The 27994-nt window shown below is 40.7% G+C and overlaps 1 protein-coding gene across 2 annotated transcripts; it reads left to right on the forward strand.

Annotated features, from left to right (window-relative positions):
• Positions 1-504: 504 nt before the first annotated feature.
• On the forward strand, positions 505-27985 carry LOC100690975 (inactive dipeptidyl peptidase 10). 2 transcript variants are annotated; one of them, XM_005448450.4, is made up of 25 exons: positions 505-1028; positions 6522-6636; positions 7968-8063; positions 8244-8338; positions 9884-9955; positions 13839-13891; positions 14479-14560; positions 15027-15147; positions 15248-15402; positions 15681-15778; positions 15947-16070; positions 18360-18401; positions 18483-18587; positions 19208-19299; positions 20120-20167; positions 22255-22373; positions 22466-22513; positions 22816-22914; positions 23206-23272; positions 23409-23603; positions 23704-23758; positions 23853-23952; positions 24062-24120; positions 24848-24920; positions 26650-26820. In XM_005448450.4, exons 1-25 carry the CDS (start codon positions 777-779, stop codon positions 26679-26681), a joined length of 2397 nt encoding a protein of 798 aa, XP_005448507.1. In that variant the 5' UTR covers positions 505-776; the 3' UTR covers positions 26682-26820. The 2 variants fall into 2 exon arrangements, with proteins under 2 accessions (XP_005448507.1, XP_005448506.1); XM_005448449.4 differs by having other exon boundaries at positions 508-1028; positions 26646-27985.
• Positions 27986-27994: the final 9 nt, after the last annotated feature.

Below are 27994 nucleotides of genomic sequence, written 5' to 3' on the forward strand. Positions count from 1 at the left end.
GATGAACCCTCACGCACAACCAGGATCACAGCAGGGCAGCTAAGAATTTTCACTGTATATCAAACTCTTCCGTGTCAATTTTTGATTATTGCTTTGCTTAAAATTATATATTAATATAATTATATATTTTAATGTTTTTAGAGCATAACGTCCCAAAGGGCTTTCACTTAGACTATGTTTATTTTTTTATGCATAATTTATTATTAAAAAATAATTTAATAAGCCTATAAAAATAACTATTGTCACCTTATAATATGTGTATTTTTGTATTCAACAGGAGTGCAAATAGTGTCACTTTTTCCATGTTAAATGTGTTCTATTAACACAAACTTCAGAAGGACATTGCAAAATATTTGACACCGACCCCCCAAAACACACATCCTTAACGATTCCAATCATAATTTTAAAGCAATATTATTCTTCTGTGGCCATATTATATTCATAATTGTGTATGAGCTAGTCAGGTTATGACAGATGGGCTAAATGTGTCCATATAAGGGTCCTTGCCTATTGTGGTACTCCTTATATTAAAAAAGGCGTTCACTGCTCTTTAACTTACTTATAGAGGCAATAGTCACGCTATTAAATTATGGCACTAACCTTTGCCTGTGCTTTTCATTTAATCTGGCTTACATCACCTCCAACATGTTTTATTGTCTTATAATTACGCATTTTAAAGGGGGACTGGAAAAGCTGAACAGCTGGTGTCGCCGACGGTTGTATTTACATGCCCAACAATATTTTATCATGATTAATAGCCTAAAAGCAATGAGTGAATGAACGAAAGGTACCCAACCAGAGAGAAACTGAGGCGGAGAGAGACGTTTAGAGGGAGCGGGTTGGGTGGGTGTGGGGAGGGGGACCACCAGCCCACCGAGGACAAACTTGCGAGAAGCAGAGGATGCAGAAAAGGCTCCGCAAGACAACAGTGCAGCAGCTCGGCGAGTTTTGAGTCTACAGAGGCAGAGCAGCGCTTGCAGCGGATAACAATGATTGCAACAACTCAACAAAACATGACCACGGAGCTGGTATGTGTGCATCTTCTTTTGTTTTGTCCGCACTTTTTTTTCTCTTTTCTTTCTTTTTAGATTCAGAGCACGTGTATGTGTGTGAGAGAAGGGGGCTGTTTTGTGATGTGCAGTGAGGAATTGGTGTTTTTGCCTTTTCGCCCGTTCACACTTTTCTTCGTCAATATCCATCACCTGGACAGGCTTGACTCTGTGCACTGCGGTGCAGGCTGGGGTAACGTCCGGTCTTTGTCACTCCTACATTGTCTTTCTGTCCCATGCAGACTTTTTCAGCAAAATATCTGCACCAGAAACAATGCCCATTCCTCCAACAGTCAGACGTGAGAATTTGTTCTAAGAGACTGTCCCCTCCAGCATGGACCTGTACAGTGATAAAGAGACAGCCTGCGCTGTATGATTGATCAGCCCTCTGCTGCATAGATGTGTTGTCAATGAGCAAAGATTATGAGACAGTATCTTCTTTTTACACTTTAAATCCTTGCTAGTTATGACACATACTCCAAAATATCTGTAATTCTGATTCCATACAACTTCCCTATTCAAATGTAGCATTCATGTATTTTCATGAGTAGACAGTTTTGCCTCTAAACAACTTGTGAGCTCACTGATATGCATTTACATGAAATGTTATTGCACAGGATGTGATCTGCAGGCAAGATTCATTTCTGTCTTTCATTCACCGATGGTGTGTAAGTGTGGTCGCATTATAAATGGTTTAATCTAAAATTGAAAATACTTGTATGTTAGGTGGCATCAGTTGTAAACTTTAATTTTAACCCTTAAATTAAAAAATAAATCTTGAATTATTCAGGAATTTTAATTGGCTGCTTTTTGTTTCTCTTCAGTAGAGTCCATTTTCAAATCTTGGCAAGTCAAATAATGAACAAGTCAAACTGTCACTCTTCTTGGGAAAGGGTTTCAATCAAGTGGTCATTAGAACAGGGCTGCCCTGAAGGTGAAAGTGTTCAAGAGACTAGATTGAGTAGTTAAATTATATCTAATTAGTACGTAGCCTATTTGTGATACAGATCACGGAGATGTCTGGCATTAAGTGACACACTAATATTTAAGTCTTTTACTTACATGCTGATGAGAGGAAGTATTAATGAAACCATAGTCTAAAAGAATCTTTTATTATAATCCTTCTGCACTTTTGTCTCCTTCACAGGGCCACAAACAGCTGCGAGGCTTATAGATATTCCATTAGCTGCAAGTGACACAGCATCTCAGTGCAGCCTCCAGTCAATGTGCGAAGCAATTAATGAGACAATAATATTTGTTCATTTTCAATAAGAGGTTTTGTTGCTGCTTCACTGGGTTATAAACTCTCACCTGTGTCAAGTCAGGGCAGTTCAAATATTATTGACACTATAAAGTCTAGCATTACAAGACTGCAATCTACAGCCTCACGAGGCACCATCTGTCTCTTGGCCTTTGGATCACAAAAGAAAAAAGTGAAAATGACTTGTGTCGTGTGTTGGTGTATCATAATATTAGATAGAGAATGTACAAAATGGATTGTGGATTCCACTTAATGTGACAATCATCAACAAAATAAAGCATATTTGTGTCAGAAAAACATAGCGCTTTGTTTGTGGTTCAGTAAATCCCTGCCATTAAGGAATAAAACTAGCAGTGACAGCAATATTTTTTATCCTTAACGCTGGTTAAGTGCCAGTATGACACTGTGAGTTCTTACACTGAACCTATTACGTTTATATCATTTGCTGGTATCTCTTTAGAGCTTGCTAAAAAATGGCATGTTCCTTTTTTTTTTATTTGTACTGTAACTCTATATCTCACCCGTAGCTCTCCCACATGTGTTTTTACTGATGCTGCTTATTTCCTAAGGCAGGAGCTCGGCCACTTTGAGTGGCTGGACACGCTGAGGAAAAGCTCCCTTGTACAGCAACCTTTTGTACAGTAATTTTCGTGCGTGTGATGGGGAGCATGAAAAGAAGATAGGGCAGCCCTGCAGCAGTAGAGGCTAAAGCAGCCTTTCATTTCACTAAGGCTTTTGCTGCATTGTCTGGTAATAGCCTCGAGGGCAAAAAAAACTGCCCTGTTAGTTCCATATGATGTCCTACCACCTACTGTTTTGGGTTTTTTTTCGGGGGGGGGGGGTTGGAAGATAAGAAACTTAAAGTCATAATTCTGGTGCAGTGAGTGGGAGCACTGAAATTCATCTGAATCTGATGAAAGACAGCCTTAGATACGAATCAGTATTGATCTCATTACTACAGCAGTTTGGTTACCATTTATTCAAACTATGCTAAAGTTAGCAGTCTGCTCTAATGATGACCTTCATTTTTAATGAAGGGAAGGAGAAATATTGACAAGATAAAACATATGTGGGTTATCTGCAGGTGTCTATTGCAACCTGTTATTGTGAATCATTAAAATCAGGAAGCTTTTGTTTATATCGAGGGCTGTATGTGACTGCCAATACATCTCTCCCTTTTATATGTTGGTAGTTATTTCGTTGATGCCTTCGCCAATGTTTTGTGTGCAATAAACATTACTGGCCAGTATTAAGGGGTGGGGTGGGTGCCCGGAGGTATGCAAATCTACAAGCAGAATCCCTGAACAGCCTGCATTGGTTTCCTCATTCCCCTGCATGTGATTTATTGTTGGATGCCTCAAAGACACAGAAGATGGAGTTAAGGAGGTCTCCTGAGCCTAATTTATGAATTCTGAGCGCCGCCTGGATTCTGCGCAACCCAGTTGTGGTGCATGGCTGTGCAGACTGAGTAATTGTGTTTGGCGTGACTTGCTTTTGTAGTGTGCAAACTCGATCAATACAGTTCAAATTGTCTGATTTTGTGTGCACTTCATTGAGGAAAGGGGGCCAGTTTGTTTGAGTCTGTTTGTGTGCAGGTAAATAAACAATTGCTTCTATTTAGTGTAATTTCTAAGCCAAAATGGTAGAAGGCACAAAAAGGCTTAGTTTTTGTGAGGTTCTTCCACTAGGAGCTGTCATATATTGCAGGAAACAGTGTTTAATGAAGAGTGTCTATCTAAAAGTTTTCTCAGTGGCTGTATTCCCACTGTTAATTGTTTCCCCTTGGACCTTGTACACATTATTGATTCTATGATTTGGCTGAATGAAAAGCCTGTGGCTCTGCTGGCAAATGTAAGACCTGTCTCTCTTCTAATTCAGTTCTGCGTGGTTCGCCAAAAATCCTCTCACGGGGATGCCTTCAGGATGAGTTATCCACAGAGGTATTGCCTTTGATTTGCAATCTTGCACCCTCTGGTGTTTGACTGACACCACATCCCGGATTCCACTCCAGCTCGTGTGGGATCACGCAGGCTGAATAAAAAGACGGTCTATGTGTGATTCAGTTGTGGTTTGGCTCAGCAGAAAACCCATATGGAGATATTTTTGCTTGTCCGTCAGGGTGCTGACTGAGATAAACCTGGTCTGTCATACAGCTTGTCATCTGTTCGACTGTGACAGCAGTTTGTGCTGCATTAGGTTCCCACATGCTTTGTGACCAGCAGCCAGTAGGCACTAGCAGCTTCGCCAATGTTCACTCTGGGGATTCTGCTCAGTCTGTCTGCTCTGTACCTCATTTGCAAAAACTCCTTATATACTGAAATCTGGGATTCTCCCTGTCTGTCTTAACAACGGCGCGACCTTAATTGGAAGTATAGCTTAATGTCTGCGCTCAGGAGAATAATAAGAGCTGTGCATCTCATTAGGCAGATGTTCCAGGTCTCATATTGCTCATATAAAGAGAGAAAGGACGTGCAAATGAAAACACATTGTAGTGGTATCAGTTAAGTGAAGACTTTAGTTGAAAATGCCTGTTTTGACTGAAATAACAATGCAGTTTTATTTTATGCTTAATAATGACTGCATTTTACAGCATATCCACTGTTTTGTTATGGAGCTTCATTTTTTTTATAGCAGTTTCTCAAACTTTTAGCCAAAAGTGCTAACTGTGCAATATGATTCAGTAGCTGTACTCTACCAAAGTCTTCACATACTATAGGTTTTTTATCTAATAGAAGCAGACTGGGGATTCCCTGAGCAATTGTTAACCGAGAGGGCAGGAGAATGCGATAAAACAGCGTTAGAACAGCCAGGAGATACACAGCCTTCGACATCAATCTCCTAGCTCTGGCCTGCACAGAAAGTTCAAACATCGCTTACAAGTTGTCCCTGCAGGTGTAACTGGTTTTAATTTTGAACATGTTAGGATACTGCAGCCAAGCAGATCTATTAAAGATGAGACCTTGGCAGGAGTTTTGTGCTGGCAGGCCCTGAGTGTGAAAACATCTAATGTTTTAGAAAGTGGTAAAAAATGTGTCTCAAAACTAAAATTGTGATGCAGTTGGACCCATAAAGAAACACACACGGAAATGAGTTTTTCCAGACATTTTAACTCCAGTTATGTAAGTACATTGTCAGTTTTCAGCACTTTAATAGACACAGTATAGGGGGGGGGCTTTAAATCAGACATTGAAGAGAGGTAAGGGCACATGTGTGGGGGAGAGAAAGTGCTAAGGTATTAAAGGCTGATGTCAAGGAAAGTATGGCACAGAACTGGGGCATCTGGTGTCATGCAGGGAGCACGGAAGAGCAGCAATCTGTTGACCAGTGCACCCCGTATGCCCTTCTTCCGCTGCCCTCCTCTTGACGGCTTGGAGGAAAGTGATCAGGACCAGCGAGGTTTTGAGGGCCAAGTCAAAGGGGTGAACAGAAATAATGAAGCCTGAGTTTTATGGCTGCTTTGTGACTGAACTTTCACACTCCAGCAGGCGTGTGGCTCCAGCAGTGCCAGCAACTCATTATGAGGGAGCAGGGCACAGCCTGGGAATGACACACAATTGTGTTTAATTGTGACTGATACTGATGCAGGCTCATTCTATTAGTTCCCCCTGATTGGATTTGGAGGGTACACGAGGACTAGAATCTAAAGTTTGAAATTTTTTTCTCTTGGTAATTGCTTGTTGTTTGTTGCTCATCATATTATCTTCTTCTTCCTTTTATTGCCTTTTTAACAACTTCATCCAGTGCTATTGTTTAAATCCCGACACACAAAGCAGCTCTTTGGAGGTGAAGTATGAGAAAGCTTTTTTTTCTGTAAATGCACACAAGAACAACACATTTCTCAACAACTCTTTAACCCATCCCCCTTTGTTTTAGCTGTACCACATGGCCCATCAGTCATGTAACAGGTGAAATGAAGCAGAGATAAAAATAAAAAAAAATTATGGCATGGCTAAAATTGGTGCAGCAATTTAAGACATATCTCTCATTTGCAGCAATTTTGTGCAGTTCTCATATGGAAAATTGGTGTAATTCAGTGAGAGCCCTACGACGCTGAAGGCTGGTCTTAGCCCCCTGAGACTCACTGTGCTGATATGCCTGTCGGGGAGAAATTTCTGTGAGACTGTGGAAATGAAGCAGCACTAATGTCCTCCTCCTCAGCTCTTCTTGCATTCATCACAGTGTTTGTGTGTTTGTGTACTCTTCAACATAAGGACCTGGGCAGTACAGATGGTCCTCCAAGGAACTGGAAGGGCATAGGGATCGCCATGGTGGTGATCTTGGCTGTTATGTCTCTGGTCATTCTCTCTGTCATCCTCCTCACACCTGGTAAGAATGTGGACAAAGAAAAAGGTTAAAATATTGTAAAGATGTTGGGGAAAGTATACGTATCATAGCAGAGAGGAGATGTTTTAAGGAGCACTGAAGAACTTCTAATGCAATGCTGATTGCATACACTCCTCATAAGTCTATAGTAGGACAGGGAATATATGAGGCCAGCAGCCAGGCAGCTTAGCTTAGTTGCATAAAGACTGGAAACAGAGGGAACCAGCTCCCTTCTTTCCAGAAGTAACAGCATCCTCCTACCAGCACCTCTAAAGCTCACTAATTAACGCTGTCTCTCCTGTTTGTTTAATCCTGACAAAAAAACACAGTGTAAATACAACCGTTTATGGGATTTTAATCTAGGTGACAATTTCTTGGCCCTGAGCAGTTGCCAGGCAACCAAGGATGAATCCAGGAAGCTACTCCTCCCTGCCACACTAGAGAGATCATAAAAACCTGCAAAAGTGACTTCTTGGGTTCACATTTTAGATTCAGTAAAGATTAAACAAACGGGATATATTCTGTTAATTAGAGCTGCTGGTAGATTGTTATTGTCGGGCCAGGTTAGCGGTTCCCCCAAGGCTGCTCAGTGAATATAAATTCAGATCCAAGGAGTCCAAAAAAAGGAAAAAGGCGTTGTTGTAAATTGCATTTTAGTAGTGGTAGGTATTTAACAACGTGGAAAATGTTTAATGGGAAATCATAAAATGAGTTGACTCAAATACCAAAATATCCCTTAAAGCACTGTGTTATGATTTAAAAGTCAGACTTTGTGATGGTTAATAATAGATTAGTTCACACACTCGAATACTGAATTCAATGACTGAGTGAGGGGGTTTCTTTGGGCTACTGACAGTCCTGCGTGGACAGTTCTGGAGTCTCCTGAAACTCTTAATGTTCTTCTTCAAGAGAGGAGAATTATTATTAAGTTTAAATAGCAACATGGCTCCATAACTGAGACTTATGTGGTAATGAGACATCTGCCCTGTGCTCATAATATGGTAATGACGCGTACAAATATTAAATGCACCAATGCTCCTGTAGCTGTACTGTGCTTGACGCCATACTGAGTCCCTTTAAAGAACTGAGATGTCTGTTTTACTACTGATAATTTTAGGCAAGCTCGCAGTGGTATTTTTTCCCCCATCCTTACATTATAAGAAACATTCCACTGAGTGTTGCAAACTAATAACAGTAACTTTGAGAATGCAAAATATGAATCCAAGATGAAGCAGGAATGTAGGCCAAGTTGCAAAAAGCCTCAGATTTTGCATTTCTGTAAACAAAGGAGAGTATTCAATGTGCTAGTTATCACTGTCTCTTTGCTTTTAAAGATGAGTCTCACTTGTTACTTCGTTCCCATCTCACGATGGAGGACCTCGAGAATGAAGAGTTTAAGATTCATAACCCCTGTGTGGCATGGCTGAATGGTAAGGAGGATCCATATTCTGACTCAAAAACCCCTCTTCATTGATAAAGTCCTCATAACAGTTTGACACCTCTTTAATGAGGTCATCTACTGGTGCCACTGGTTTGCAGCAGCAGCCACTGGTTCTTTTCTTTCACTCTAATAACACAAGACCTTCTTCCGTGAACTCAATCTTTTTTAGAAAACGAAGTTGCTCTTCGCACCAGAGAGGGACATGTCCTGTCGTTCAGCCTCACCAGCAACTTAACCACAACTCTGCTGGACAACAGCTCCCTGGTGAGTAACAGGAACACTAAACTTTTAGAGAACAGATTTCAGTATACACAACTGATCATATCCACAGAGACCTGGGCACACTGACGGCCCAATAGAAAGATTACGAGGAGTATGCTGTGTTTCCCACTGCTCCACATCCCACACTTCAGACAAAAAAAGATTTGGAAGAGTGACAGTATCGTCTAATTTCCCCCCCCCAATCTGGCTGCTCTGTGAGCCCTCAATACGAGCCTTCAAAGAGAATTTCCCAAGCAGGGGCATCATTTTGAACGCCGCCTCTGCACGACACTGACAGACTTATGTGGGTCATTGCCGAGGAGCTTAAAGCAGGGCTGTGTTGTCAGGTTGAGAAGTCACTCCTCGGGTTTGTGATAGAGCGTTTTTTCATCTTTGCTGCTGTTTCCAATTCCAGAAAAAGATTTTTTTTTTTTTGGGGGGTATGGAGAAGTATACAGGATTTCCTTAAATAAATGAATCGCTGAGACAGATCCACCTAAATATAGTGTCTATCCTTAAGATAAAAAAATCACATTAAATCAGTAAAACTTTATCTCCAAGAGTTTCACACCTGTATAAGAGACAATGAAGAACGAGTGAATGAAGATTTTAATGAAAGCAAAAGCATGGGAAGCAAAAGCTAGATCACCACAAGCCTTAAACATATGTCACATGTTCTCATGACACAAAACTGGCTTGTAAGAGGGATTTTTAATTAAGTCATGAATTATGGAGGAAGTCAGTAATCTGAAGCAAGAATTAGTGTGACATGGAGTTTTAGCTAGAAAATGTCCTCGAGAATTTTAAACTAAACTATAATCATCCCACAGCTACTTGGTTTAAACTAGACTATAAAACATTAAAACTGTCAAAATGTGAAGGAGAACAGTAGATTGATCTTTGAAGCTATGTAGCTTTTTTATAGCTCTGAAGAACTAACAGTAGTTTTGGTTATTTGTGTGTTTTTGTGTCTGTCTTGCTACGCACTGAATAAAAAGGAATCTTTACTTCAGTGAATACCACAATAGTGAAAAGAAGACTGATATTCTGTTGGCAGTAATTTATATTTGATGGTCTTTGGCTTTGTTCTGGGACCCACATGGATACATGAAAGGCTGGAGACCCCATACACAACAGAGCAAACAAAAAATTACAGGATATATGACAGTTATTAAGTTTAATGTGTGTGTGTGGCTCAGTTTATTCAATGTCAATTGGAAATACACATAATTTCCACGTTATTTACATCATATTCTTTTCTCTGCAACTTTATGTAGCATTTGCAAAATGTGCAGAATTCACAAAATTATAAATGCATCATCAGCATCATAATAATGGGCAGGTTATCTTTCCAGTAAAGTAGCTATAGAAAGTACAAGACAGACATGATTCTTGAGAAAAACTCGACATCAGAGAATAACAGTCACAGCCTTTATTTGAAATGATAGAAGGCAGTTAAAAGTGGAATTACCATACTAAATATTCTAAAACATTTTGCAATGACAAAGAAGATTTTCTAATAAAGTGTTGTTGTCTTTTTTTCTGTAGGACCTGACCACTACTCAGTTCCAAGTGTCTGCAGACAAGAGGTTTGTCCTCTTGGCGTATAACATTCGACCGGTAAGTTGTCTTTGAATGACAAGTGGGCTCAGACTTCCCCAGAAAGAATCATCAATCTTATCCAGAAATTATCCAGGGTCATGAATTATCCACTAGTATCAAAGACAAGCTGTTATGACTCACAGACCACCATATGTCTGACAGGCTACTAGTGACAAGCAAAACAATTGCGACATGCATCCTGATCAGAGCCTCAATGAAAAAACGAGGAGAAGAGCAAGAACAGAAGGAGTGTGAGGAGAAAAGAGCGTGTGAGTGAGCTCATTTATGCAACTGCAGCAATCTTCAGCTCCATAACACCACTTGCTCGATGACTGGGATAACATATGAGGGGTTGAATATTTAAACTGGCTGATGGCACGACGTGCAGGGAGTTGAGGAAAGCTTTGAATGTGATTGCCGTGAAGAGTTTAGCACACAAGTGCAAATGGGGGAAGGGGAGATCAAGGAGATGAAGAGGTGAAGTTGGAGCTGCAGTAATGAAATCACCTCTGCCTGTTCGGGGGGGGAATTTTAATGAGAATCTGACGAGAATCTCGATTGCAGGTGGTTTCAGATCAGCGCTGGGGTGGACAAAACACAGATCTTTTGCTCACTTTACTTTTAACGCCGCGTAGCTCGATGTCTCCACCCCCCACCAGCCACCTCGCTCCCTAAATGCCCTCATGGTTAATAAATAGATGAGTCTTTCTTCAAAAGGAAGGCAAGTTGTGTAATGTGCAAGTAATCGATGAGGCAAGAAAACAGAATTAGGAGGAAATGAAGGTCCTCAGCACATTTCCCTACATTTTTATTAACAATCTTGAAACAGATTTTTATGTTTTCTCAGTCTCCTCTTTATTCAACCTCACAGCCTTTTCCATTTCTCTGGGTTTCCTTTAGAGACCTGCTTTTGCTCTAATCACTGCATATCATATTTTCTCTGTGTGGGGGGAACGAATGAGCCTGTTGCTGTGTTACAGCATCATCACAAACACAGTGCATCCATTCTAACTAAATTATTGAGCGGTTAGTGGGGATTCAATCAGCTTTCACACATTTCTTTAGAGAACGGGCTCAGATCCGTGCCCAGTTTGTGGGTTGCTTTGGTTGATCGTACTCTATGTCATTAGCATACTTCCTTTGATATCAGCAGGAAATGTCCTGTCTAATCTGTATGCTCAGAGTGTGCGCACACTCGAGGAAATCAGAGACAATGGGGATGGCACCTGGAATCGTTTGTTTATTTAGAAATGAATTTCTGTGTTAGCATGGCTGGCATATAGTCAGTGTGCGCGGGGGCTATTCCTCCTCCATGCTCCTCTTTTCTGTGGCTGCCTCCTTCTTTCTCCTGCTTCATCTTCAACACTCTCACTCACTTTTTCTGTCTATCTCTGGGGGGATTTGTGCTGACTGAAGCAGTTTGCGCCAGGCAGCGGCTTTGCCGTTCAGAAGAAGAGCAGAGAGTGGTAGAGAATGAGAGGAAAAAACACAGAAAGCAGTGGGGAAAGACAGTAACGATGGAGGAGTTTGCAAATGGGATATGCATCGCTTGCCCTTAGATACAATGCCCAGTTGAAATTAGTCAGAAAGAAAACCCAAAAATGTCAGAGATACTAGAAGGAGACAGCTGTAGTATAGAGAGAAATATATGAGCAGGCTATGTGTAAAGTTAAAAGGCTTCTTTGGATTTTGTACTACCTCTAGAGGCTTTAGGGGAGAGTTGTGCCCCATGAGTGAAACTAAATGGATTTTGATAAGAGAGTATGTGCATAAGTCAGTGAGGGAATTTTGCCACGCATAGGAACAAGAGAAAGCAGATTTCCTACAGGAAAATATCTTTTCTTAAAGCTTATTTGAATTAAAGAGGTTTGCTTTCAGAGTTTCTTTTCTGTGTGTGTGAGAGCAGAAAGGCAAAAAAGAGAGGACGTACATATTTTCAAATGAGTGATGTTGAAATAGTTCAGCGGCGGTGGAGGTTTCCAGGATTGATGAGCGGAGGCAAATGAACCGGTGCCTGCCAAGACAGTGTAGTTTCGGGACAAATAAAAAGCAAAGGGAGTTGTGTCTGCACTCTGCAGCAAACCCTGATGGGTGCTTGTATCAAAGGCAGTGCATTGTGGGGCTGCTAAGTAATGGATGTGAGGCAGGAACAATGTTGAGAAGGAAGGATGCTATTATCTCCGCATTGTGAGTTTTACATTGTACAAAAGCTTCTAATAACTGTGCTCCTGCAAAGGGTGCTGTAATCTCTATACACAGTCTTTGTCACATTATCCAGCAATATCTTCTGAAAATGTAATCATGTGTTGTGCCCATACCCCCCTATTTGGCAGCATGGAGGGGGTGGGTAGTAAAAGGGAGGCTGACAGGCAGCGCGATCTGGAGGATTTATGATATGTTACTGGCAGCCACATTAGAATTCACTCTGCCTCTTTATGACAGATGCTCTCACTCTCTCTTTCTATTTATCACACAAACACACAATAACACAGAATCTGCCAGTGATGTTAAATCACAAGCAGAATCTTTTGGTTTCTAAACAAATCATAAATAGCTGATTTAGTATGGTGCTGACGGCAGTGCTGCCCCCTTTGGTCTCGAAGACTGATACCCCCCTTTAACGTCCTGTCGCGGCTTCTTTCGCTCTATCTCCTTCCCTCACTTTCCCTTTTGTGTCCACCACTTCATGTTATCCTCTTCCTTTTCTTGCTCCTGTTTTGTGTTGTGAACAGCTCTTTTTCTGCTCCACCTAATGCATAGCCCCTCATGCGCAGCCGTTATGCTACAATCAGATTTCGATTTCATTTAGATAGCCTTAAAATTTATTTCCACTCCTTTATCCCTGCAGCTTTAGTGCTGTGTCACTCCATTCATGCATTTTCTAACAACAGACAGCACTGAAGAAGGGGAAAAAAAATCCAATTTCACCACTAAGTGTGTTGTATAGAGGATGTGACATTTAATTTCTTTAGGGATTGGTTTTCCAGGTGGCTGGGGCCCTTAGTGGCCAGTGGGCAAATGCTGCTTCCAACTCTTTGCGTAAAAAAGAGGTGTACAAATCAATATTTTGCCTTGAATTCATTAGCTATTGGTTTGATCAGTTGCGGTTAAGAGACACACTTACATGCACAAATTCATTCGCACACGTGTTAATTTAATTATTCAGAGCTTCTGATGCGTTTCTAAGGTTTGCGACACAGCTGCCAGCCACTATAGAGCTCAGTGTGAAGGATATTAACTTTAATGATGCTGTTTAATAGGAATGTCTGTCTTCGTTTTTTGTGCTTTTCTTTCACATTCCATGTCTTTGGTGTTGTCTCTTTTGCTCAGTCTTAAAGGTCTGACTTTCTCTTATTCACTTGAGATCTCAGTTATGATGTAATATGGATGAAATTGCTGCCAGTAGTTTAATGACTCCTGCAAATTAAGTCCATATCACTAAGACGTAAAGATGTGATTGGCTCAATAAAAAGTAGGGGAGTGTTAAAATACCATCTACTAAAAATTATCACATATGCAAATACTTACAGCACGAGGCAATTTTCCACTTCCATTCTAGGTTAGGTGAAAGAATAATATTAAATATAACTATTATCAGTGAAATATTTATAGGCTCAATAAAACTTTACCTTTGTAATTTCGTGGAATAAAATTATGCTGCTCCTTTTTGCCAGGTAATAAGCCACTCGACTCAGTCTTTGCAGTGATTTCAGAAGCACTTAGATAATGCAAACACAGCTCCTTGTTGCTTATTCCTTAACTGTATTTGTTTGTCATAATATTTGTCTCATTTGCATTTAACCTTAATTGTACATGCACAGGTGCATGTGTGAGCACTAAAATATGTGTTTTCATCTATTTGCGGCACACCTTTGTGCATGATATCCTCTACCTTTTTCAGGTGTTCTCTCAGTCCTTCACTGCCTCCTATGCTATCTACAGTGTGGCTAATGGGTAGGTGGAATCATCACTGCTAATGCATGGGCTGCACTGGGCATGAGCGTTACCAATGCAAGCAGACCTGCAGATTGAAAAAAAAACTTTCCCCAAAGCGTGTTTCATTTGAATCAGTATTTCATGTTTCTGTCAGACGTCCATTCATTTGTCAGTGTTCTTTCCAGGCTCTATAAGGTTTGTATTGTACTTCAGATTTCACTGCCTGAGAATCATATTCAGCATTATCTCTCGGAAAAAAAACTCTTTGGTAGCTGTGGGTGATCCCTTGAAATTATAAGGAGTTATTCTGAAAAGGATTTCTGGAGGACCTGCAATATTGCCCGAGTATGCCTTGGAGAAAAATGTTTGCCTGTCCTAAGGAAATAAAAAAATAATGTGGCTAGAAATATAGAAAAAGAAATGTTGCACTCTTGCATGAATCAGCCCCGTTCTCTGTTTCGTTTTCCCTCTCTGCATCTTGCCCTTTTGTTCTCACAGTGCAGTAGCTCCCTCAAGGGCAGGGCTTGGATGGACCTTGGATGGCTTCAAAGAGGAGAGTGTTCCCTAATGGAGGGCTTATGTTTGAGTTTTTGTGTGTGTTTCAGGGATCTGCTGGAGCTCAGCCCTCCAGAGGGGCAGAAGGCAGCACTACAGTATGCTTCCTGGGGACCTCAAGGGAACCAGCTGGTAAGTGAGGGCCTTACTCATGTGTTGTCATCTGCATCAATTAAAACTGTCAGTAGGATGGAAGCATTTATCACCCTTTAAATTCCATAATTATGCTGAATGCATCCTCCATTTGACATAATTTTATTCATCATAACGTCAAAGGTACAATATGTACCTTGTGATAATGAACTCCACCTGAAGTGGCTGTCGCACTGTAATGGGGTTTTGGGCTCATAATACATTATAATTCATCTACCTGACCTGCAGTGTAATTGGCTTTTGCTGCTATGTCAGTGCTCATCTGCAGCTTATTAACTGGCAAGTGAAGCTGTATTGGCTCCCACCCGTGTATGTGCTAGCCAATGATTCATTCATTCTTGGAGGGTGTCCGCTTCTCGAATCATGGAGCCAGCAATGAAGTCTGCAACCTTGCTGTCTTTGATAATGGATTGGCGGTGCTTTCTGTCTGTGCTGCTCTTGCCAGGCCTTTGTGTTTGACGGAGATATCTACTACAAACCGAGTGTGACCAGCGAACCCCTGCGTCTTACATCCACTGACCAGGAGCAATATGTGGTGAACGGCCTCTCTGACTGGACTTATGAAGGTAAAATGTTGTCCACCTGCTGACTCTCCACAGCAGCAGTCATGAAAAGCAGATTCATACTTTTACTTTGATATTACAATAGTTCTTTCTTCCAAAACAGAGGAGGTGCTGCTACAATATGCCGCCCACTGGTGGTCTGTGGATGGTGCCCGGCTTGCATACCTCAGCATCAACAACTCTGTTACACCTGTGATGGAAATACCTCATTTCTTAGGTGGTCTCTACCCCTCCAATGTGCTCTTCCCTTACCCCAAGGTGAAAACGGCTAAGCACTTTGCAGTCACCAAGTGTAGACAGTTTAGAAAAATGCCACTGTTTCATCATTTGAAGTTCAGTTTGCAAGACTATAAAATAAACTATAAAGGGAAAAACAAAGGGTTCTTTCTGAAGCAGCTGTGCCTCAGTCTGAACCAAAATAGTGGTCTCTTGCTGTTAGCATGACTAAAAAGATTTGCTTTTAAAAAGAGCATCCACTTCACATTTTTTAAGTTTATTTGATCTGGGTTATTTCCTTCATGTGGATGTCTTCGTAGGCTGGCTCAAGTATCCCATCAGTCAGTCTGTTTGTGGTGAATCTGTATGGTCCAGCTCACACTCTGGAAATGATGCCTCCGGACTCCCTCAGAGCCAGGTAGTACACCTTTGTAAATGTTGAAACAGAATAAGCCTTAAAGGATTCAAAGCACACCTGAAATTACTACACGTGTCCAAAGTTTTCTTGCTTGTTTTTCTTTTTCTTTCTATTTCTTTGCACCACTTTCTAATACTTTCGTCGTGTATCCTTTTATTTCTTCTTCAGAGACAACTACATATCCATGGTGACTTGGATCAGCAGCACCCGGCTCGCAGTTCGTTGGCTGAATCGTGCCCAGAACCAATCTGTGCTCTGTGTTTGTGAGGCTACCACAGGGGCATGCTCAGAGGTGAGCGGTCATCACTTGTTCCACATTAGTAATCTGAGCACCTTCCGCTGCAATATACAGCTGTAATAGAATTTTTGCTTCATTTACACAGTGTTGGGAGTTAAGATTGATTTCCTTAAGCTCTCAAATCTCCACTGACTGGATTAATATTTAAGGTCATTTGCTGCATGAGAAGAATTTTCAGTGATGTACTGCAGTATTTTAGTCCTGCTGCTCTTCTATAAATCCTCACAGATCTCACTTCAATATTCCAAAATATTATATTAAAGGGGACCTATTTTAATTTTTCCTTCTTGTCATATATACAGTACTGTGCAAAAATCTTGAGCCAGGCCTCATTTTGCTTCCAAGGCGCCAGACTTGCTTGTAACTTTTTGAAGCGGTCTTGAGCAACAGTTCTCCAGGTTTTCAAAGTGAACGTTTTTCTTTACACACTGGCTGCTTTTTCCCTCATTTTCCGTTCGATCCTGTTTGTACCAGACCGTTTTCAGAAGAATCTCTGTTTGTTTGTTAAGACAAGTAACACAGACCGAGGAATCATTCGAGCATAGAAGTGGCATCTAATTCAAGGGGTGAACCACTGCTGTGTCTACACATAGCAGACAACTTAGCAAATAAACAAATTTACTTGAATCTCTGGGGACTTTCCTACTAGCAGCCTGTCTCGAGAAGCACAATTTGTTCTCATTTCCCACATACAGAAGATGAACAGAAAGTCATGTACTTAGGAAATTGTGGGAAAAAATCCAACAAACTCCTGACACAGGACTTAAGAGATCTATCTGACCCTTCAGTCCATCCATCTACTGTTCACTGAAGCTTCATCAGAAATGGTCTCAGTGGAAGGGTGGCTGCCAAGAGTTTTTCTTAAGGAAAGGAAACAGAAAAAGAGAAAAGGTCTGAGGTTTGTCAAATTACAACCAGTGGATTCTATTTCGACAATTTTGGTTCAAATCATCATCACTATAGTATGATAGTTATAGAAGAAATGGACAGAAAATCAGTGGTAACTGGTTATATGGACTCACTCCTGAGGCGTAACATAATGACGATTTGTCACATCCCGCGGCGTTCCTGAGAAACGCAAAAGGTGACCGTCCGCGTTCTTAGGCTACGTGCCGGGTTATGGATGCAATGCAGTAGAATGACGCTCCCGCGGTAATACACGTTCCAGCCATGTATTCCAGCCCTAACCCTAGCCTTATCCCTAACCATAACCTTATTCCTAACCTTAAACAGCACTTTAATGATGTTAGATAGTGTTTTCCAAAGCGATTTAAGTAAAACAAACGTACATGTGTAGATTCATTCCAAACGGTTCTCATGATTCCTCATTTTTCCGATCTAGGGACGTGTTGGGTGGAAGGAAGCGTAATATATCACCTAGCGTAAAATGTTACGCTTTGGGAGTGAGAACATGTTGTGGACTGATGAAGACAAATTCAAAATGTTTGGGTTAAGTTGAGAGATCAAACAATGACTGCCTGCAGCTGTAAAACACAGTGAAGGCTCTGTCCTGGTTTTGGGCCACACTTCAGCCAGGGGTGTTGGAGATCTTATCGAAACTGAATTATGAACACAGAAAAGTACAGATTTTGATCCACCATTCAATACCAGAACAAATTATGTTTTTGGCATATATACTGTATTTCTATTTATGTTTGCATGTTTCAGTAAATTGTGGCATCTATTTCCCATTTTCCCAGAAAAATATGAGGAATTGACGGGTGGCTCAAGACTTTTGCATAGCCCTGAAGCCAAATCCTGACGTACTAGAGTGCTCTGAATGCTTGTTTTTTTGTGTGTGTGTGAGCACAAAAGCCCCGCCCATACGGTTCAGAACCTGTGTTTGTGAGGGGCAACCAATCAAAAAAAAGCTGGCTTAAAGGAAGAGGAAAGGGAGTCAGTCAGACAGTGTGTTATCAGAGGTTGCTCCAAAGCAGTCTGTACTGGAGTCCAATAATAAAAACACATTAACAGAATTGACTAATCCTGAAGCCTAAAGAAAAAAACAGTAAACATTAGAGAAAAGTTGAAAGAATATAATCCATATTTGTTCAGTGTTTATTGCCCTCTCCTCTACTATTATTTATCTCTAATACACTGAGAGCCTCGGATAAACCTATTCAATTAAAATGTCTAAAGAATAAAAGCCGAACCCTAACCCACAACAATTTATATTTTTATGCTGTTATTTTAATTTGCTTTAGTTCACTTTTATTGGTATAAAGCACTTTATAGCTCATATAACTATGTTTTTCTCCCTTATCTGAAATTTAAATTTCACAGAAACACAAGATGGTCATGGACATAATGCAAAACCAGCGACAGGTATGTTATTCTTTTGTCCCATGAAATCTGTTCATGCCTCTTCTTCTGTCTTTCTTTTGACTGTGTGCTTTTCTGTGGCAGGATGTGCCACTGTTTTCAGCAGACGGCTCTGTTTTCTATACCATCCTGCCAGCAAAACAAGGTGCTCGTGGAGAGTTTCACCACATTGCTGGTCTTGCGGCCCAGGTCAGTTTTGGGAGGTTTTTAAAATAAGCTTTTGTTAACATTTCAGCAATTGGGGGGAGGTCATGTGATTGCTAATCTCTGCAGCATAGAAGCTAAGCTGTGTTTTTCTCACTGTCTCCCCCATTTCTTTCAGAGGCAAAGCTATTTGATTGCATTTATTTTCCCCCTAATTATGCAAACAATTGAGTCTTTATCCCCGGAGTCACTGTACAGATTAATATTTTGTTGGTCCCTCGCTGTTTTTATCTTTGCAGTTTATTTCCATTTTACAGCTCATTCATCTCGAGCAGGGTAATTAAGCATGTTTAATGATGCTTTATAAGAAACATAAACTATGCAGGAGAAAATGATCTTTTCAAATTTAACACCTTTGTAGTTTTTTGGGCTCATATTCTGAGGTTTCTCTCCTATATCTCTTTAACTTTAGTCCCCCAAAAAGCTTAGTAATTAAGTAAGTACTCTGCCTGCACCTCACTCCGTGTCAGTTTCCTCGACTGAACTTCATGACCCTTTCTTCGTGTTTGTTGTCATCTTCTGGCGCATTCTTGCTGTATCCTTCTGCCTATTTTTAGTCAGCGAAGGTGTCTGCTTCTTCATCTCTGTGTCTCTGTCTAACGCAGCCTGCCATCCCCTCTGTCCCCCCTCGCTTCTTGACATCAGGGAGCTGGGACGTCACCGTGCTCTGCGCCCTAGACGAGAAGGCTGGAAAAATGTATGTGTGAGCCACAGTGTGTGGTGCTGGGGCGAATAAGGCTTTATCAGTGCTCAGCTTCTTACCATGAACACACAAGTGACAGCGGGTATAGTAGAGTCGAACGCTGGCCATAATTATGCTCTGTGAGCTGAGAATAAGTTCTAGATGTGTCAGTCTCTGGGGAGCAGGCTCTTTTATCGGGCCAAACACACGTGATTGTAATTAAAAATAACTAAAAAGCCATTTTAACATGTAGGATTGATCTCGGTTAAATACCCCAAAGAAAACAGCTTTAACTCTGACTTTGGAAGGCATTGCATTGAATCTGAAGAGCATAAAGGATTACTTAGACTGGACCAGAGCAGATTATTGCTTAAATCTGTCTTTATCCTGCTGGGGCCAGAAACCCCACATGAACCGACTGACTGAGGTGTGAGCATGGCAGACAAGCAAAGAAAGTCAGTTATTTTCAGTCTCAAAGCCCCCAGGTAGCTGCTTTCTGCCTGAAGACAAGTAGTTCTGACTTACAGTGTTCTACTTACATTTGACAGAAGTGTACAATCCTATGATTACATTTATACAGGAGAGGATGGTAAGCATGAGGAATACTGTACTGCGAGGAAAATCATCATTTCTAATTCTGCCTTATAAAATAAATATGGGTGATTTTTTTTATTACATGCTGGAGTATGTAAATAGCTGTAAATAGATTTTTGTCATGAATTATTGATATCTGGAATAATTAGGATGAAGTAGGGCCTCTCAGATGTTATCTGCAGTGCTAGGACTATACTGTGAGTAACATGCTATGACTTTGATTTGTTTTTGTCCTCCTCAGCTATTTCCTGAGCACAGAGGAATCCAGACAGAGCAGACACCTATACAGGTAATGTTTGATCCGACATTGTAATTATGGCTTGTAATGGATTATGATATGTAATGGTTTGAATAGGGGTAAAGGTACAGGGACCCAAAGGGTAGGCAGACCTTGATACGGAGCCTCTGTTTAAAGTGATGTTTGAAACCAATGAGACAAAAACAAGCCACAGAATGGCGACACAGGATTCAAACGACCTGAAATGACACATAACTGTCTAAAAAGAGTTGTAAAGTGAAAACAAAAATGCAAAATCGGTTCAATGAAAGATTAAAAACCACTCCAAAAACACAAAGAGTAGTTCTCAGCTCAACTACAAAGATGCAAACCGACTAATTAGAGATGTACTCCAAAACCAACTAAAATATCGCAGCTTCACTTCTGGTTGTTTTGAATAACCTGCTTTTAACAGTGTTTGTTGTCTCATGCCTTGTGGTGACCTTGGCTACTATAAATCCTTTGCATAAAAATCTTTTCATTTAATGAAAATAAAGTTATCAGTTGTCAGAATCATTTTCTTCTCTGACTTTAAGAAGGTGGTTCCCTCATTCATTTCACACTGGCTGTATAATTCTTTATGTACGTGGCAGCTAGTCTTTGCAGTCACCTAAAAAAACCCATATTTAATTAAGACATATTAACTATATTCACCTCTCTGCATTTCCTCACAGGTGATCTTAGTATTGATTTAAAGATTTTATTGCCTGTTTTTAAAATCACTGTAATCACCTCCTAACCTCTCTGATCTTTTAACTCCCATGAGACCTTGGTTTTACGTTTTTCTTATTATTTATCGCTGTTGCTCTTTCAGCGTATTGGTCAACTTCTGTTGTTTTTAAAAGTGCTTAAAAAGAAGTACCTGACTCTTGACCAAAGACCTGTTTTTCTATGTCTAGGTCCAGAATGTTAATTCAGGATTTCAAAAATACAGCTAAAAATACACAAAAAATATAAAAGCTACTTTACAGTACTTTATATTTCTATGGCAAGTCATGTTATTGTGGAAACCTTTAAGATTAAACGTTGCATTAGGAGAAATGCAGTTATTGATACATAAAATGAAACTACAATTAGGAGTCTCACTTAAGTGTTAAAATTGCTTGTCATAGACACTGACCTGATGCAGATTTTGTGCAACATTGTGACAGTAGTCAGGGTAATTAGATATTTAGCTTATTAACATTACTTGTTCTAACATATAATTAGACCTATAGTCTGCTGCTCTGGTAGCAGCTCTGTGAGGCTGTTCTTATTTGCTAACATTTGCTAATTAGAAGATAACACAAAGTGCAGCTGAGGCTGGTGGAAATGTCATTAATGCTCTGGGAACTTGGCCATAAACCGTAACAGACTTAATTTTTTATTTTTGCCTCAGGATGTAGCTAAATGAGAAATTAGAAGATGACCAAAGTAATTTTAATTTATCTCAAATGCAACATAAATGTCTAAGCCAACTTTATGACAATCCAGGCAATAGCTGTCGAGATATTTTACTTAAAACCAAAGAAAGTGGTGAGATGTTTAGGGGAAATGTTAGCAGGATATCACGTGGGAGTCATTAATGTTTCTATAAAATGATCAAATAAAGCTAAGAAAGGGTAGCTGCACATTTTTGCATCGACTGTATATGAGCCACACCAGCTGCTTGGGCCAGAGTCATTTAAGACAGATGATCTCACCTATGGTAAACCACTTGTCTGTTCCCTCATCAGCCTCCTAGCTTTCATATCTTTTTTATGAGCTTATATACCTTCGGGCTTTGGGAGATGCTTCACCATTATAGAGAAGGGAACATGGCTTGCTTAAACTTTGTCTATGATTAATACTGTATGAAATTTGTAAGCACTGTGGTGGAAAGACATTTAGAGACTCAACACCGCCTAACAGAGCAATCTGTATAACGACTTTTATGTCTAACCTTATTGAACCCCATTTGTTTCTGAAAAGTCAACTCTGTGAACAGTCTGTCTCTTGACATTGATATTTTCCTTTATATTGCCCCAGTCATTTGTCCCACTCCTGGAGCAAATCAAACTGCTTTAGACTTTCCTGTTCTTTTGAAGTGTGATCAATAATCTCTTCTCTTTTTTTCAAAGCGTGGACTTAGATGGAGTCTTTCAGCGCCAGTGCATTACCTGTAACCTCATAGATGGATGCCGTTTCTATAAAGCCGTTTTCAGCCCCAATCAAACCCACTTTACGCTCTACTGTTTGGGTAAATCACCCACGCACGTGCATGTTTATACACGTACAGGCTTGCATTGCTCAAACAGTTGGTTTTATAATGTCAATTCGAAAAATCCACAGGCCCGGGAATCCCTAAAGTGACGGTTCACAGTACAAAGGAACCCTCCAGTGAGTGTTAGATCTTCTTGTCTCAGTAATGGTAAAGTAATACACACATATACACATACACACCGGCTGTCTGCAGTTTCCCCAGACAGCCTACAGAGAGCAATACATTCAAGCAGACGCCCAAGTGTAAATCCATTACTGTCATGCTTGTGAACAGTGCCCCCTGCCTGTGGCTCTGAGTTAGAGCCATTTATGTGAAGATGATATAGAACCAGGTGGCATGCTGCGCCTGTCTTGATGGGGGGAAAAAATATTAAGACAGTATTTTTTTTATTTATTTTTTTGTCTTTTAATCTCCACAGGGTATGTCGTCTTGGAAGATAACAGCCGTCTGTCTAAAGCTCTGGAGGACAAACGACTCCCTGAGACTCTGTTCAGGACACTCTCAGCAGATAACCATGGTACCACAAAGACACCGCTGCACTTATTTGTTAAACTCTGTTCGAAGAGGTATGCTTCTTAAGCAAACAGTTAATATCAGTAGAAACAATGGAGCACTGGCAGAACAAGAATCTCAGCCTGGAAGGGACAACTGTAGTTAAGTATTAACCAAAGCAGTAATTTATTGTATTTGGTCGTCGGGTAATTACTGTGAGTGATAGTAAAAATTCCTTTGATTGGGATGTAATTAGTAACTCTAAAACAAATCTGCAGACACATGTGTTTCTTCAAGCCCCATTTCCTTTGTGTAGATCTCCACCTGAAACTATCTCTACCTCAGGGGTATGAGGCCAACCTGCACCCTCTCCTCATCATTGTGTAAGTATCATTAAACAAGCTTGATAAATGACAGCTGACATTTGTTTTGCAACCTGTGATCCCTAATCTTTTCATCGCTCGTCCAAGACTAACAGATTTCACCACACTTGCTGATCCTGTTCCTCTTGTTGTTCAGAGATGGAGTTCCTGGCAGTCAGTCTGTAACGGAGGAGTTTGCCCTCGACTGGCCTCAGGTCTTCTCCAGCATGCACAATGTGGCCTTGGCCCGGGTGGATGGCAGGAGCGGGGTTGGCCGTGGACAGAAGACCACTCCTGTGGATCCGCGCAAACTTGGCTCAATGAGAGTCAAAGATTATCTGGCAGTTATAGAGTCAGTCCAGTTATTCTAAAACAGAAGCATTTGTAGATTAAATCTAAAAAATAAATCTTGGTAATTGAAAAACTAAAGGTCTTTTATGTTGTTTCCGCAGGTTGTTAATGCAGCTGCCTTATATAGACGATCGCCGGATGGCCCTCTATGGAAAGGTTATGGCACTTTTAATTTTAGACATTTATTTCCTTTGGATGAAACTCATCGCAGATATAATTGATGTTAACACGTTTCATTTTCTCAATACAGGCATTTGGCGGTTATTTAACTCTCAAGATGTTGGCAGCAACAGATAAGCTCTTTCAGTGCTCAGCTGCTGTGGCACCAATAACTGACTTCAAGCTTTACAGTGAGCAGAGATCTTGTCATTAACTATTCATGTAACCGGGCTACTAAAATTGTGTCACAGCTCAGAGGCTGCTAATTTATCAGAGTAAAAATTATTCTACTGTTTGAAGGTGCTGCATTCTCTGAGAGGTACCTAGGACTTCCTGCAAAGGAGGAACATGCTTACTTGGTGAGAAGCTAGTCTAGAACTGAGACATTCAGGTGTCTCATTGTGTTTTGATAGGTTAAGAGATAACTTGAAGTTGATTGCAAGTTAATCACTAATAACTAAACCATTTTACCAAGTTGTTAATAACAATTTATGGTCATTTTGGAGACTTTAGTTTGCAGAGCTGTTGAATTGTACTGTGTTCCCTCGCTGATTTATGAATGGTGCGAAATATTATAAATACATTGATGATAAAATTTTCCTGAACAACAAACCACAGCCTCATGGAAGATTTCAAAGTGGAATCACCACCCTTTAACTTTTTACCCTATTAAGACGACATTTGACAACCACCCCAGTACCCTTAATTATGAGTTTTGACATTTCAGTATATGATATGTATCAATAAAGACATGATCTGATGACCATTAGATTAGTTTTTACAGTTTTTTTTTTTTTCAAGGATAGCCGTCAAGACCACCCTCACTTACTTCTCATATAGACACAGTAATTTTGCTATGTAAGCAACCCTGAAATATGACAGAAACCCAGAAACTGATTGTTCGGTTCAGAAAACAGCTTAGCTCGTTCAAGGGTTACTTCTAGTCTACTTTCAAGGGGTAGAGAGTTAAACCAATACTAAACATTGAAACTTTAGTCAAGGAGGGATTTACTGCAGAGCCAGTGTGATAGACTGCTATTATTTCAGGAGTACCCTATATCTCATCCCCTTTTGTAATCTTTTCAGACTGCCTCCATGCTGGAGGAGGTTAACAAGCTGAAAGATGAGAACTTCCTCATTCTGCATGGAACTGCAGACGGTGAGATCGTGTTCATTTTATGAAAAATGTGACAGCTACAGTGGCTTGCAAAAATATTCAGCCCCCTTGAACTTTTCCACATTTTGTCACATTACAGCCACAAACATGAATCAACTTTATTGGAATTCCACGTGAAAGACCAATACAAAGTGGTGTACATGTGAGAAGTGGAATGGAAATCATACATGATTCCAAACATTTTTTACAAATAAATAACTGAAAAGTGGGGTGTGCGTAATTATTCAGCCCCCTGAGTCAATACTTTGTAGAACCACCTTTTGCTGCAATTACAGCTGCCAGTCTTTTAGGGTATGTCTCTACCAGCTTTGCACATCTAGAGACTGAAATCCTTGCCCATTCTTCTTTGTAAAACAGCTCCACAACTGCCTCAGAGGTTGTCTCAGAGAATATTGGGAGCAACAACACCATGAAGTCCAAAGAACACACCAGACAGGTCAGAGATAAAGTTATTGAGAAATTTAAAGCAGGCTTAGGCTACAAAAAGATTTCCCAAGCCTTGAACATCCCACAGAGCACTGTTCAAGCGATCATTCAGAAATGGAAGGAGTATGGCACAACTGTAAACCTACCAAGACAAGGCCGTCCACCTAAACTCACAGGCCGAACAAGGAGAGCGCTGATCAGAAATGCAGCCAAGAGGCCCATGGTGACTCTGGACGAGCTGCAGAGATCTACAGCTCAGGTGGGGGAATCTGTCCATAGGACAACTATTAGTCGTGCACTGCACAAAGTTGGCCGTTATGGAAGAGTGGCAAGAAGAAAGCCATTGTTAACAGGAAACCATAAGAAGTCCCGTTTGCAGTTTGCCACAAGCCATGTGGGGGACACAGCAAACATGTGGAAGAAGGTGCTCTGGTCAGATGAGACCAAAATGGAACTTTTTGGCCAAAATGCAAAACGCTATGTGTGGCGGAAAACTAACACTGCACATCACTCTGAACACACCATCCCCACTGTCAAATATGGTGGTGGCAGCATCAAGCTCTGGGGGTGCTTCTCTTCAGCAGGGACAGGGAAGCTGGTCAGAGTTGATGGGAAGATGGATGGAGCCAAATACAGGGCAATCTTGGAAGAAAACCTCTTGGAGTCTGCAAAAGACTTGAGACTGGGGCGGAGGTTCACCTTCCAGCAGGACAACGACCCTAAACAGAAAGCCAGGGCAACAATGGAATGGTTTAAAACAAAACATATCCATGTGTTAGAATGGCCCAGTCAAAGTCCAGATCTAAATTCAATCGAGAATCTGTGGCAAGATCTGAAAGCTGCTGTTCACAAACGCTGTCCATCTAATCTGACTGAGCTGGAGCTGTTTTGCAAAGAAGAATGGGCAAGGATTTCAGTCTGTAGATGTGCAAAGCTGGTAGAGACATACCCTAAAAGACTGGCAGCTGTAATTGCAGCAAAAGGTGGTTCTACAAAGTATTGACTCAGGGGGCTGAATAATTACGCACACCCCACTTTTCAGTTTTTTATTTGTAAAAAATGTTTGGAGTCATGTATGATTTTTGTTCCACTTCTCACGTGTACACCACTTTGTATTGGTCTTTCACGTGGAATTCCAATAAAGTTGATTCATGTTTGTGGCTGTAATGTGACAAAATGTGGAAAAGTTCAAGGGGGCCGAATACTTTTGCAAGCCACTGTATATTTTGGGGGGTAAATTTTCCTTACATTATTTGTGTGTTTGTGCGTATTCATCCAAAGCAAGAGTACACTTCCAGCACAGCGCTGAGCTCCTGAGCCGTCTGGTAAAGGTGGAGGCCAACTACTCTCTGCAGCTGTACCCAGATGAAGGCCACATCCTAAGAGAGCCCCGCAGCATCAAACACTTCCAGCGGACAGTGGTGAACTACCTCCAGACCTGCTTGAAGCACAGGCCCCTCCTAGATCCCATAGAGGATGAAGAGGAGGAAGATGACTGAGCCCAGTGTTCCCCTTTCTTTCTTCTGAAGAGACACTCTAAGGATTGTATGCCATCTAATGCATTACCTTGGGTCATATTATCAGGCGCAAGAGCACAGGAGTGGGGACCAACCGCATCAGATCACCTCTTATAACTTCTGGAAACATTGATGTACTGTATAATGTGTTGCACAGTTTCTGCTGTTTTAATGTATGTTTGAGGCCCTATTTGTTTACAAAATTCACTTTAGGAGATGTGGACTATTAGACAGCTAATGATTCTGCCGAGAGTTTACAAAGATTTTAAAACATGCATGTCGTAATGGCTGCATGATGTGGACTAGTTTACATTGCATTTTGGGTGTTTTGCTGATTTTAAATCTTGCCTGCAAAGGCAAAATCTGCCAACAGCCGGGAATACATGGCACACTTTAAAGGAAACTCAGTGTAAGAGATGAAGCAGCCTTGCATGCTTAGTGATTTGCATAAAATGCCGTTAAAAGGCTTTAAAACAAATCAGCTGCTGGATCACCCCATCTGAACGAGTCCAGTCTTACAAAACCAAATATTTGGGACAGCTGTGATGCAAGATGTCTGCATCACAAAAGTTAAGATACAACACAAGCTGTCACCACTGGTCACTGACCTATGCATACTCTGCACAGTATTTGAGGTGTCACTGTAAAATCAGTTATTTCAAGTTCTTTTTTTATGTATTGTGTTCCCGGCTTAAATAAACTAAGATAAGGATCATTTTTAGCGTGCCAAATACATTTTGTGGACTTTATCTACTAGTTTTGTTTGCATTTTGTGATTATGAATGACTTTGCAGCTGAGAGTATTTATACTAAAAGCTCCAGTTTAAGAATGAAAACAACTGTAGGCCTGTGTACTGTATTTGGAAGTGCAGTACAGTTCTGTTTTGATACATTTTAACCATTTCTTGTGTATTCCACAGTTAAATTATTCCTTGGAACAAACTGTTGAGCAATTATGTTACAGTCCACAGATGCTGGGCCTGACCATCAGTCTGTCAACCATGCATGCAGTTGGTATGAAAAGAATGCCATTGATTGTAGACAACCAACTATTCCTTTCTCCATAAATCCTTGAAAATAAAGTTTCCCATTTTACAGTGAAAATACATTTTG

This window comes from Oreochromis niloticus, linkage group LG20, assembly GCF_001858045.2.
Source record: "Oreochromis niloticus isolate F11D_XX linkage group LG20, O_niloticus_UMD_NMBU, whole genome shotgun sequence".
Lineage (NCBI taxonomy): Eukaryota > Metazoa > Chordata > Actinopteri > Cichliformes > Cichlidae > Oreochromis > Oreochromis niloticus.

Excerpts from the sequence above, each read along its gene's own strand:
- LOC100690975 (XM_005448449.4), top strand. The coding sequence starts at position 777 with ATGAACGAAAGGTACCCAACCAGAGAGAAACTGAGGCGGAGAGAGACG. Across the intron at positions 22,514-22,815 it reads CAGTACAAAGGAACCCTCCA|GGTATGTCGTCTTGGAAGAT; the intron begins GTGAGTGTTAGA and ends TAATCTCCACAG. Across the intron at positions 23,604-23,703 it reads GATTATCTGGCAGTTATAGA|GTTGTTAATGCAGCTGCCTT; the intron begins GTCAGTCCAGTT and ends TTGTTTCCGCAG.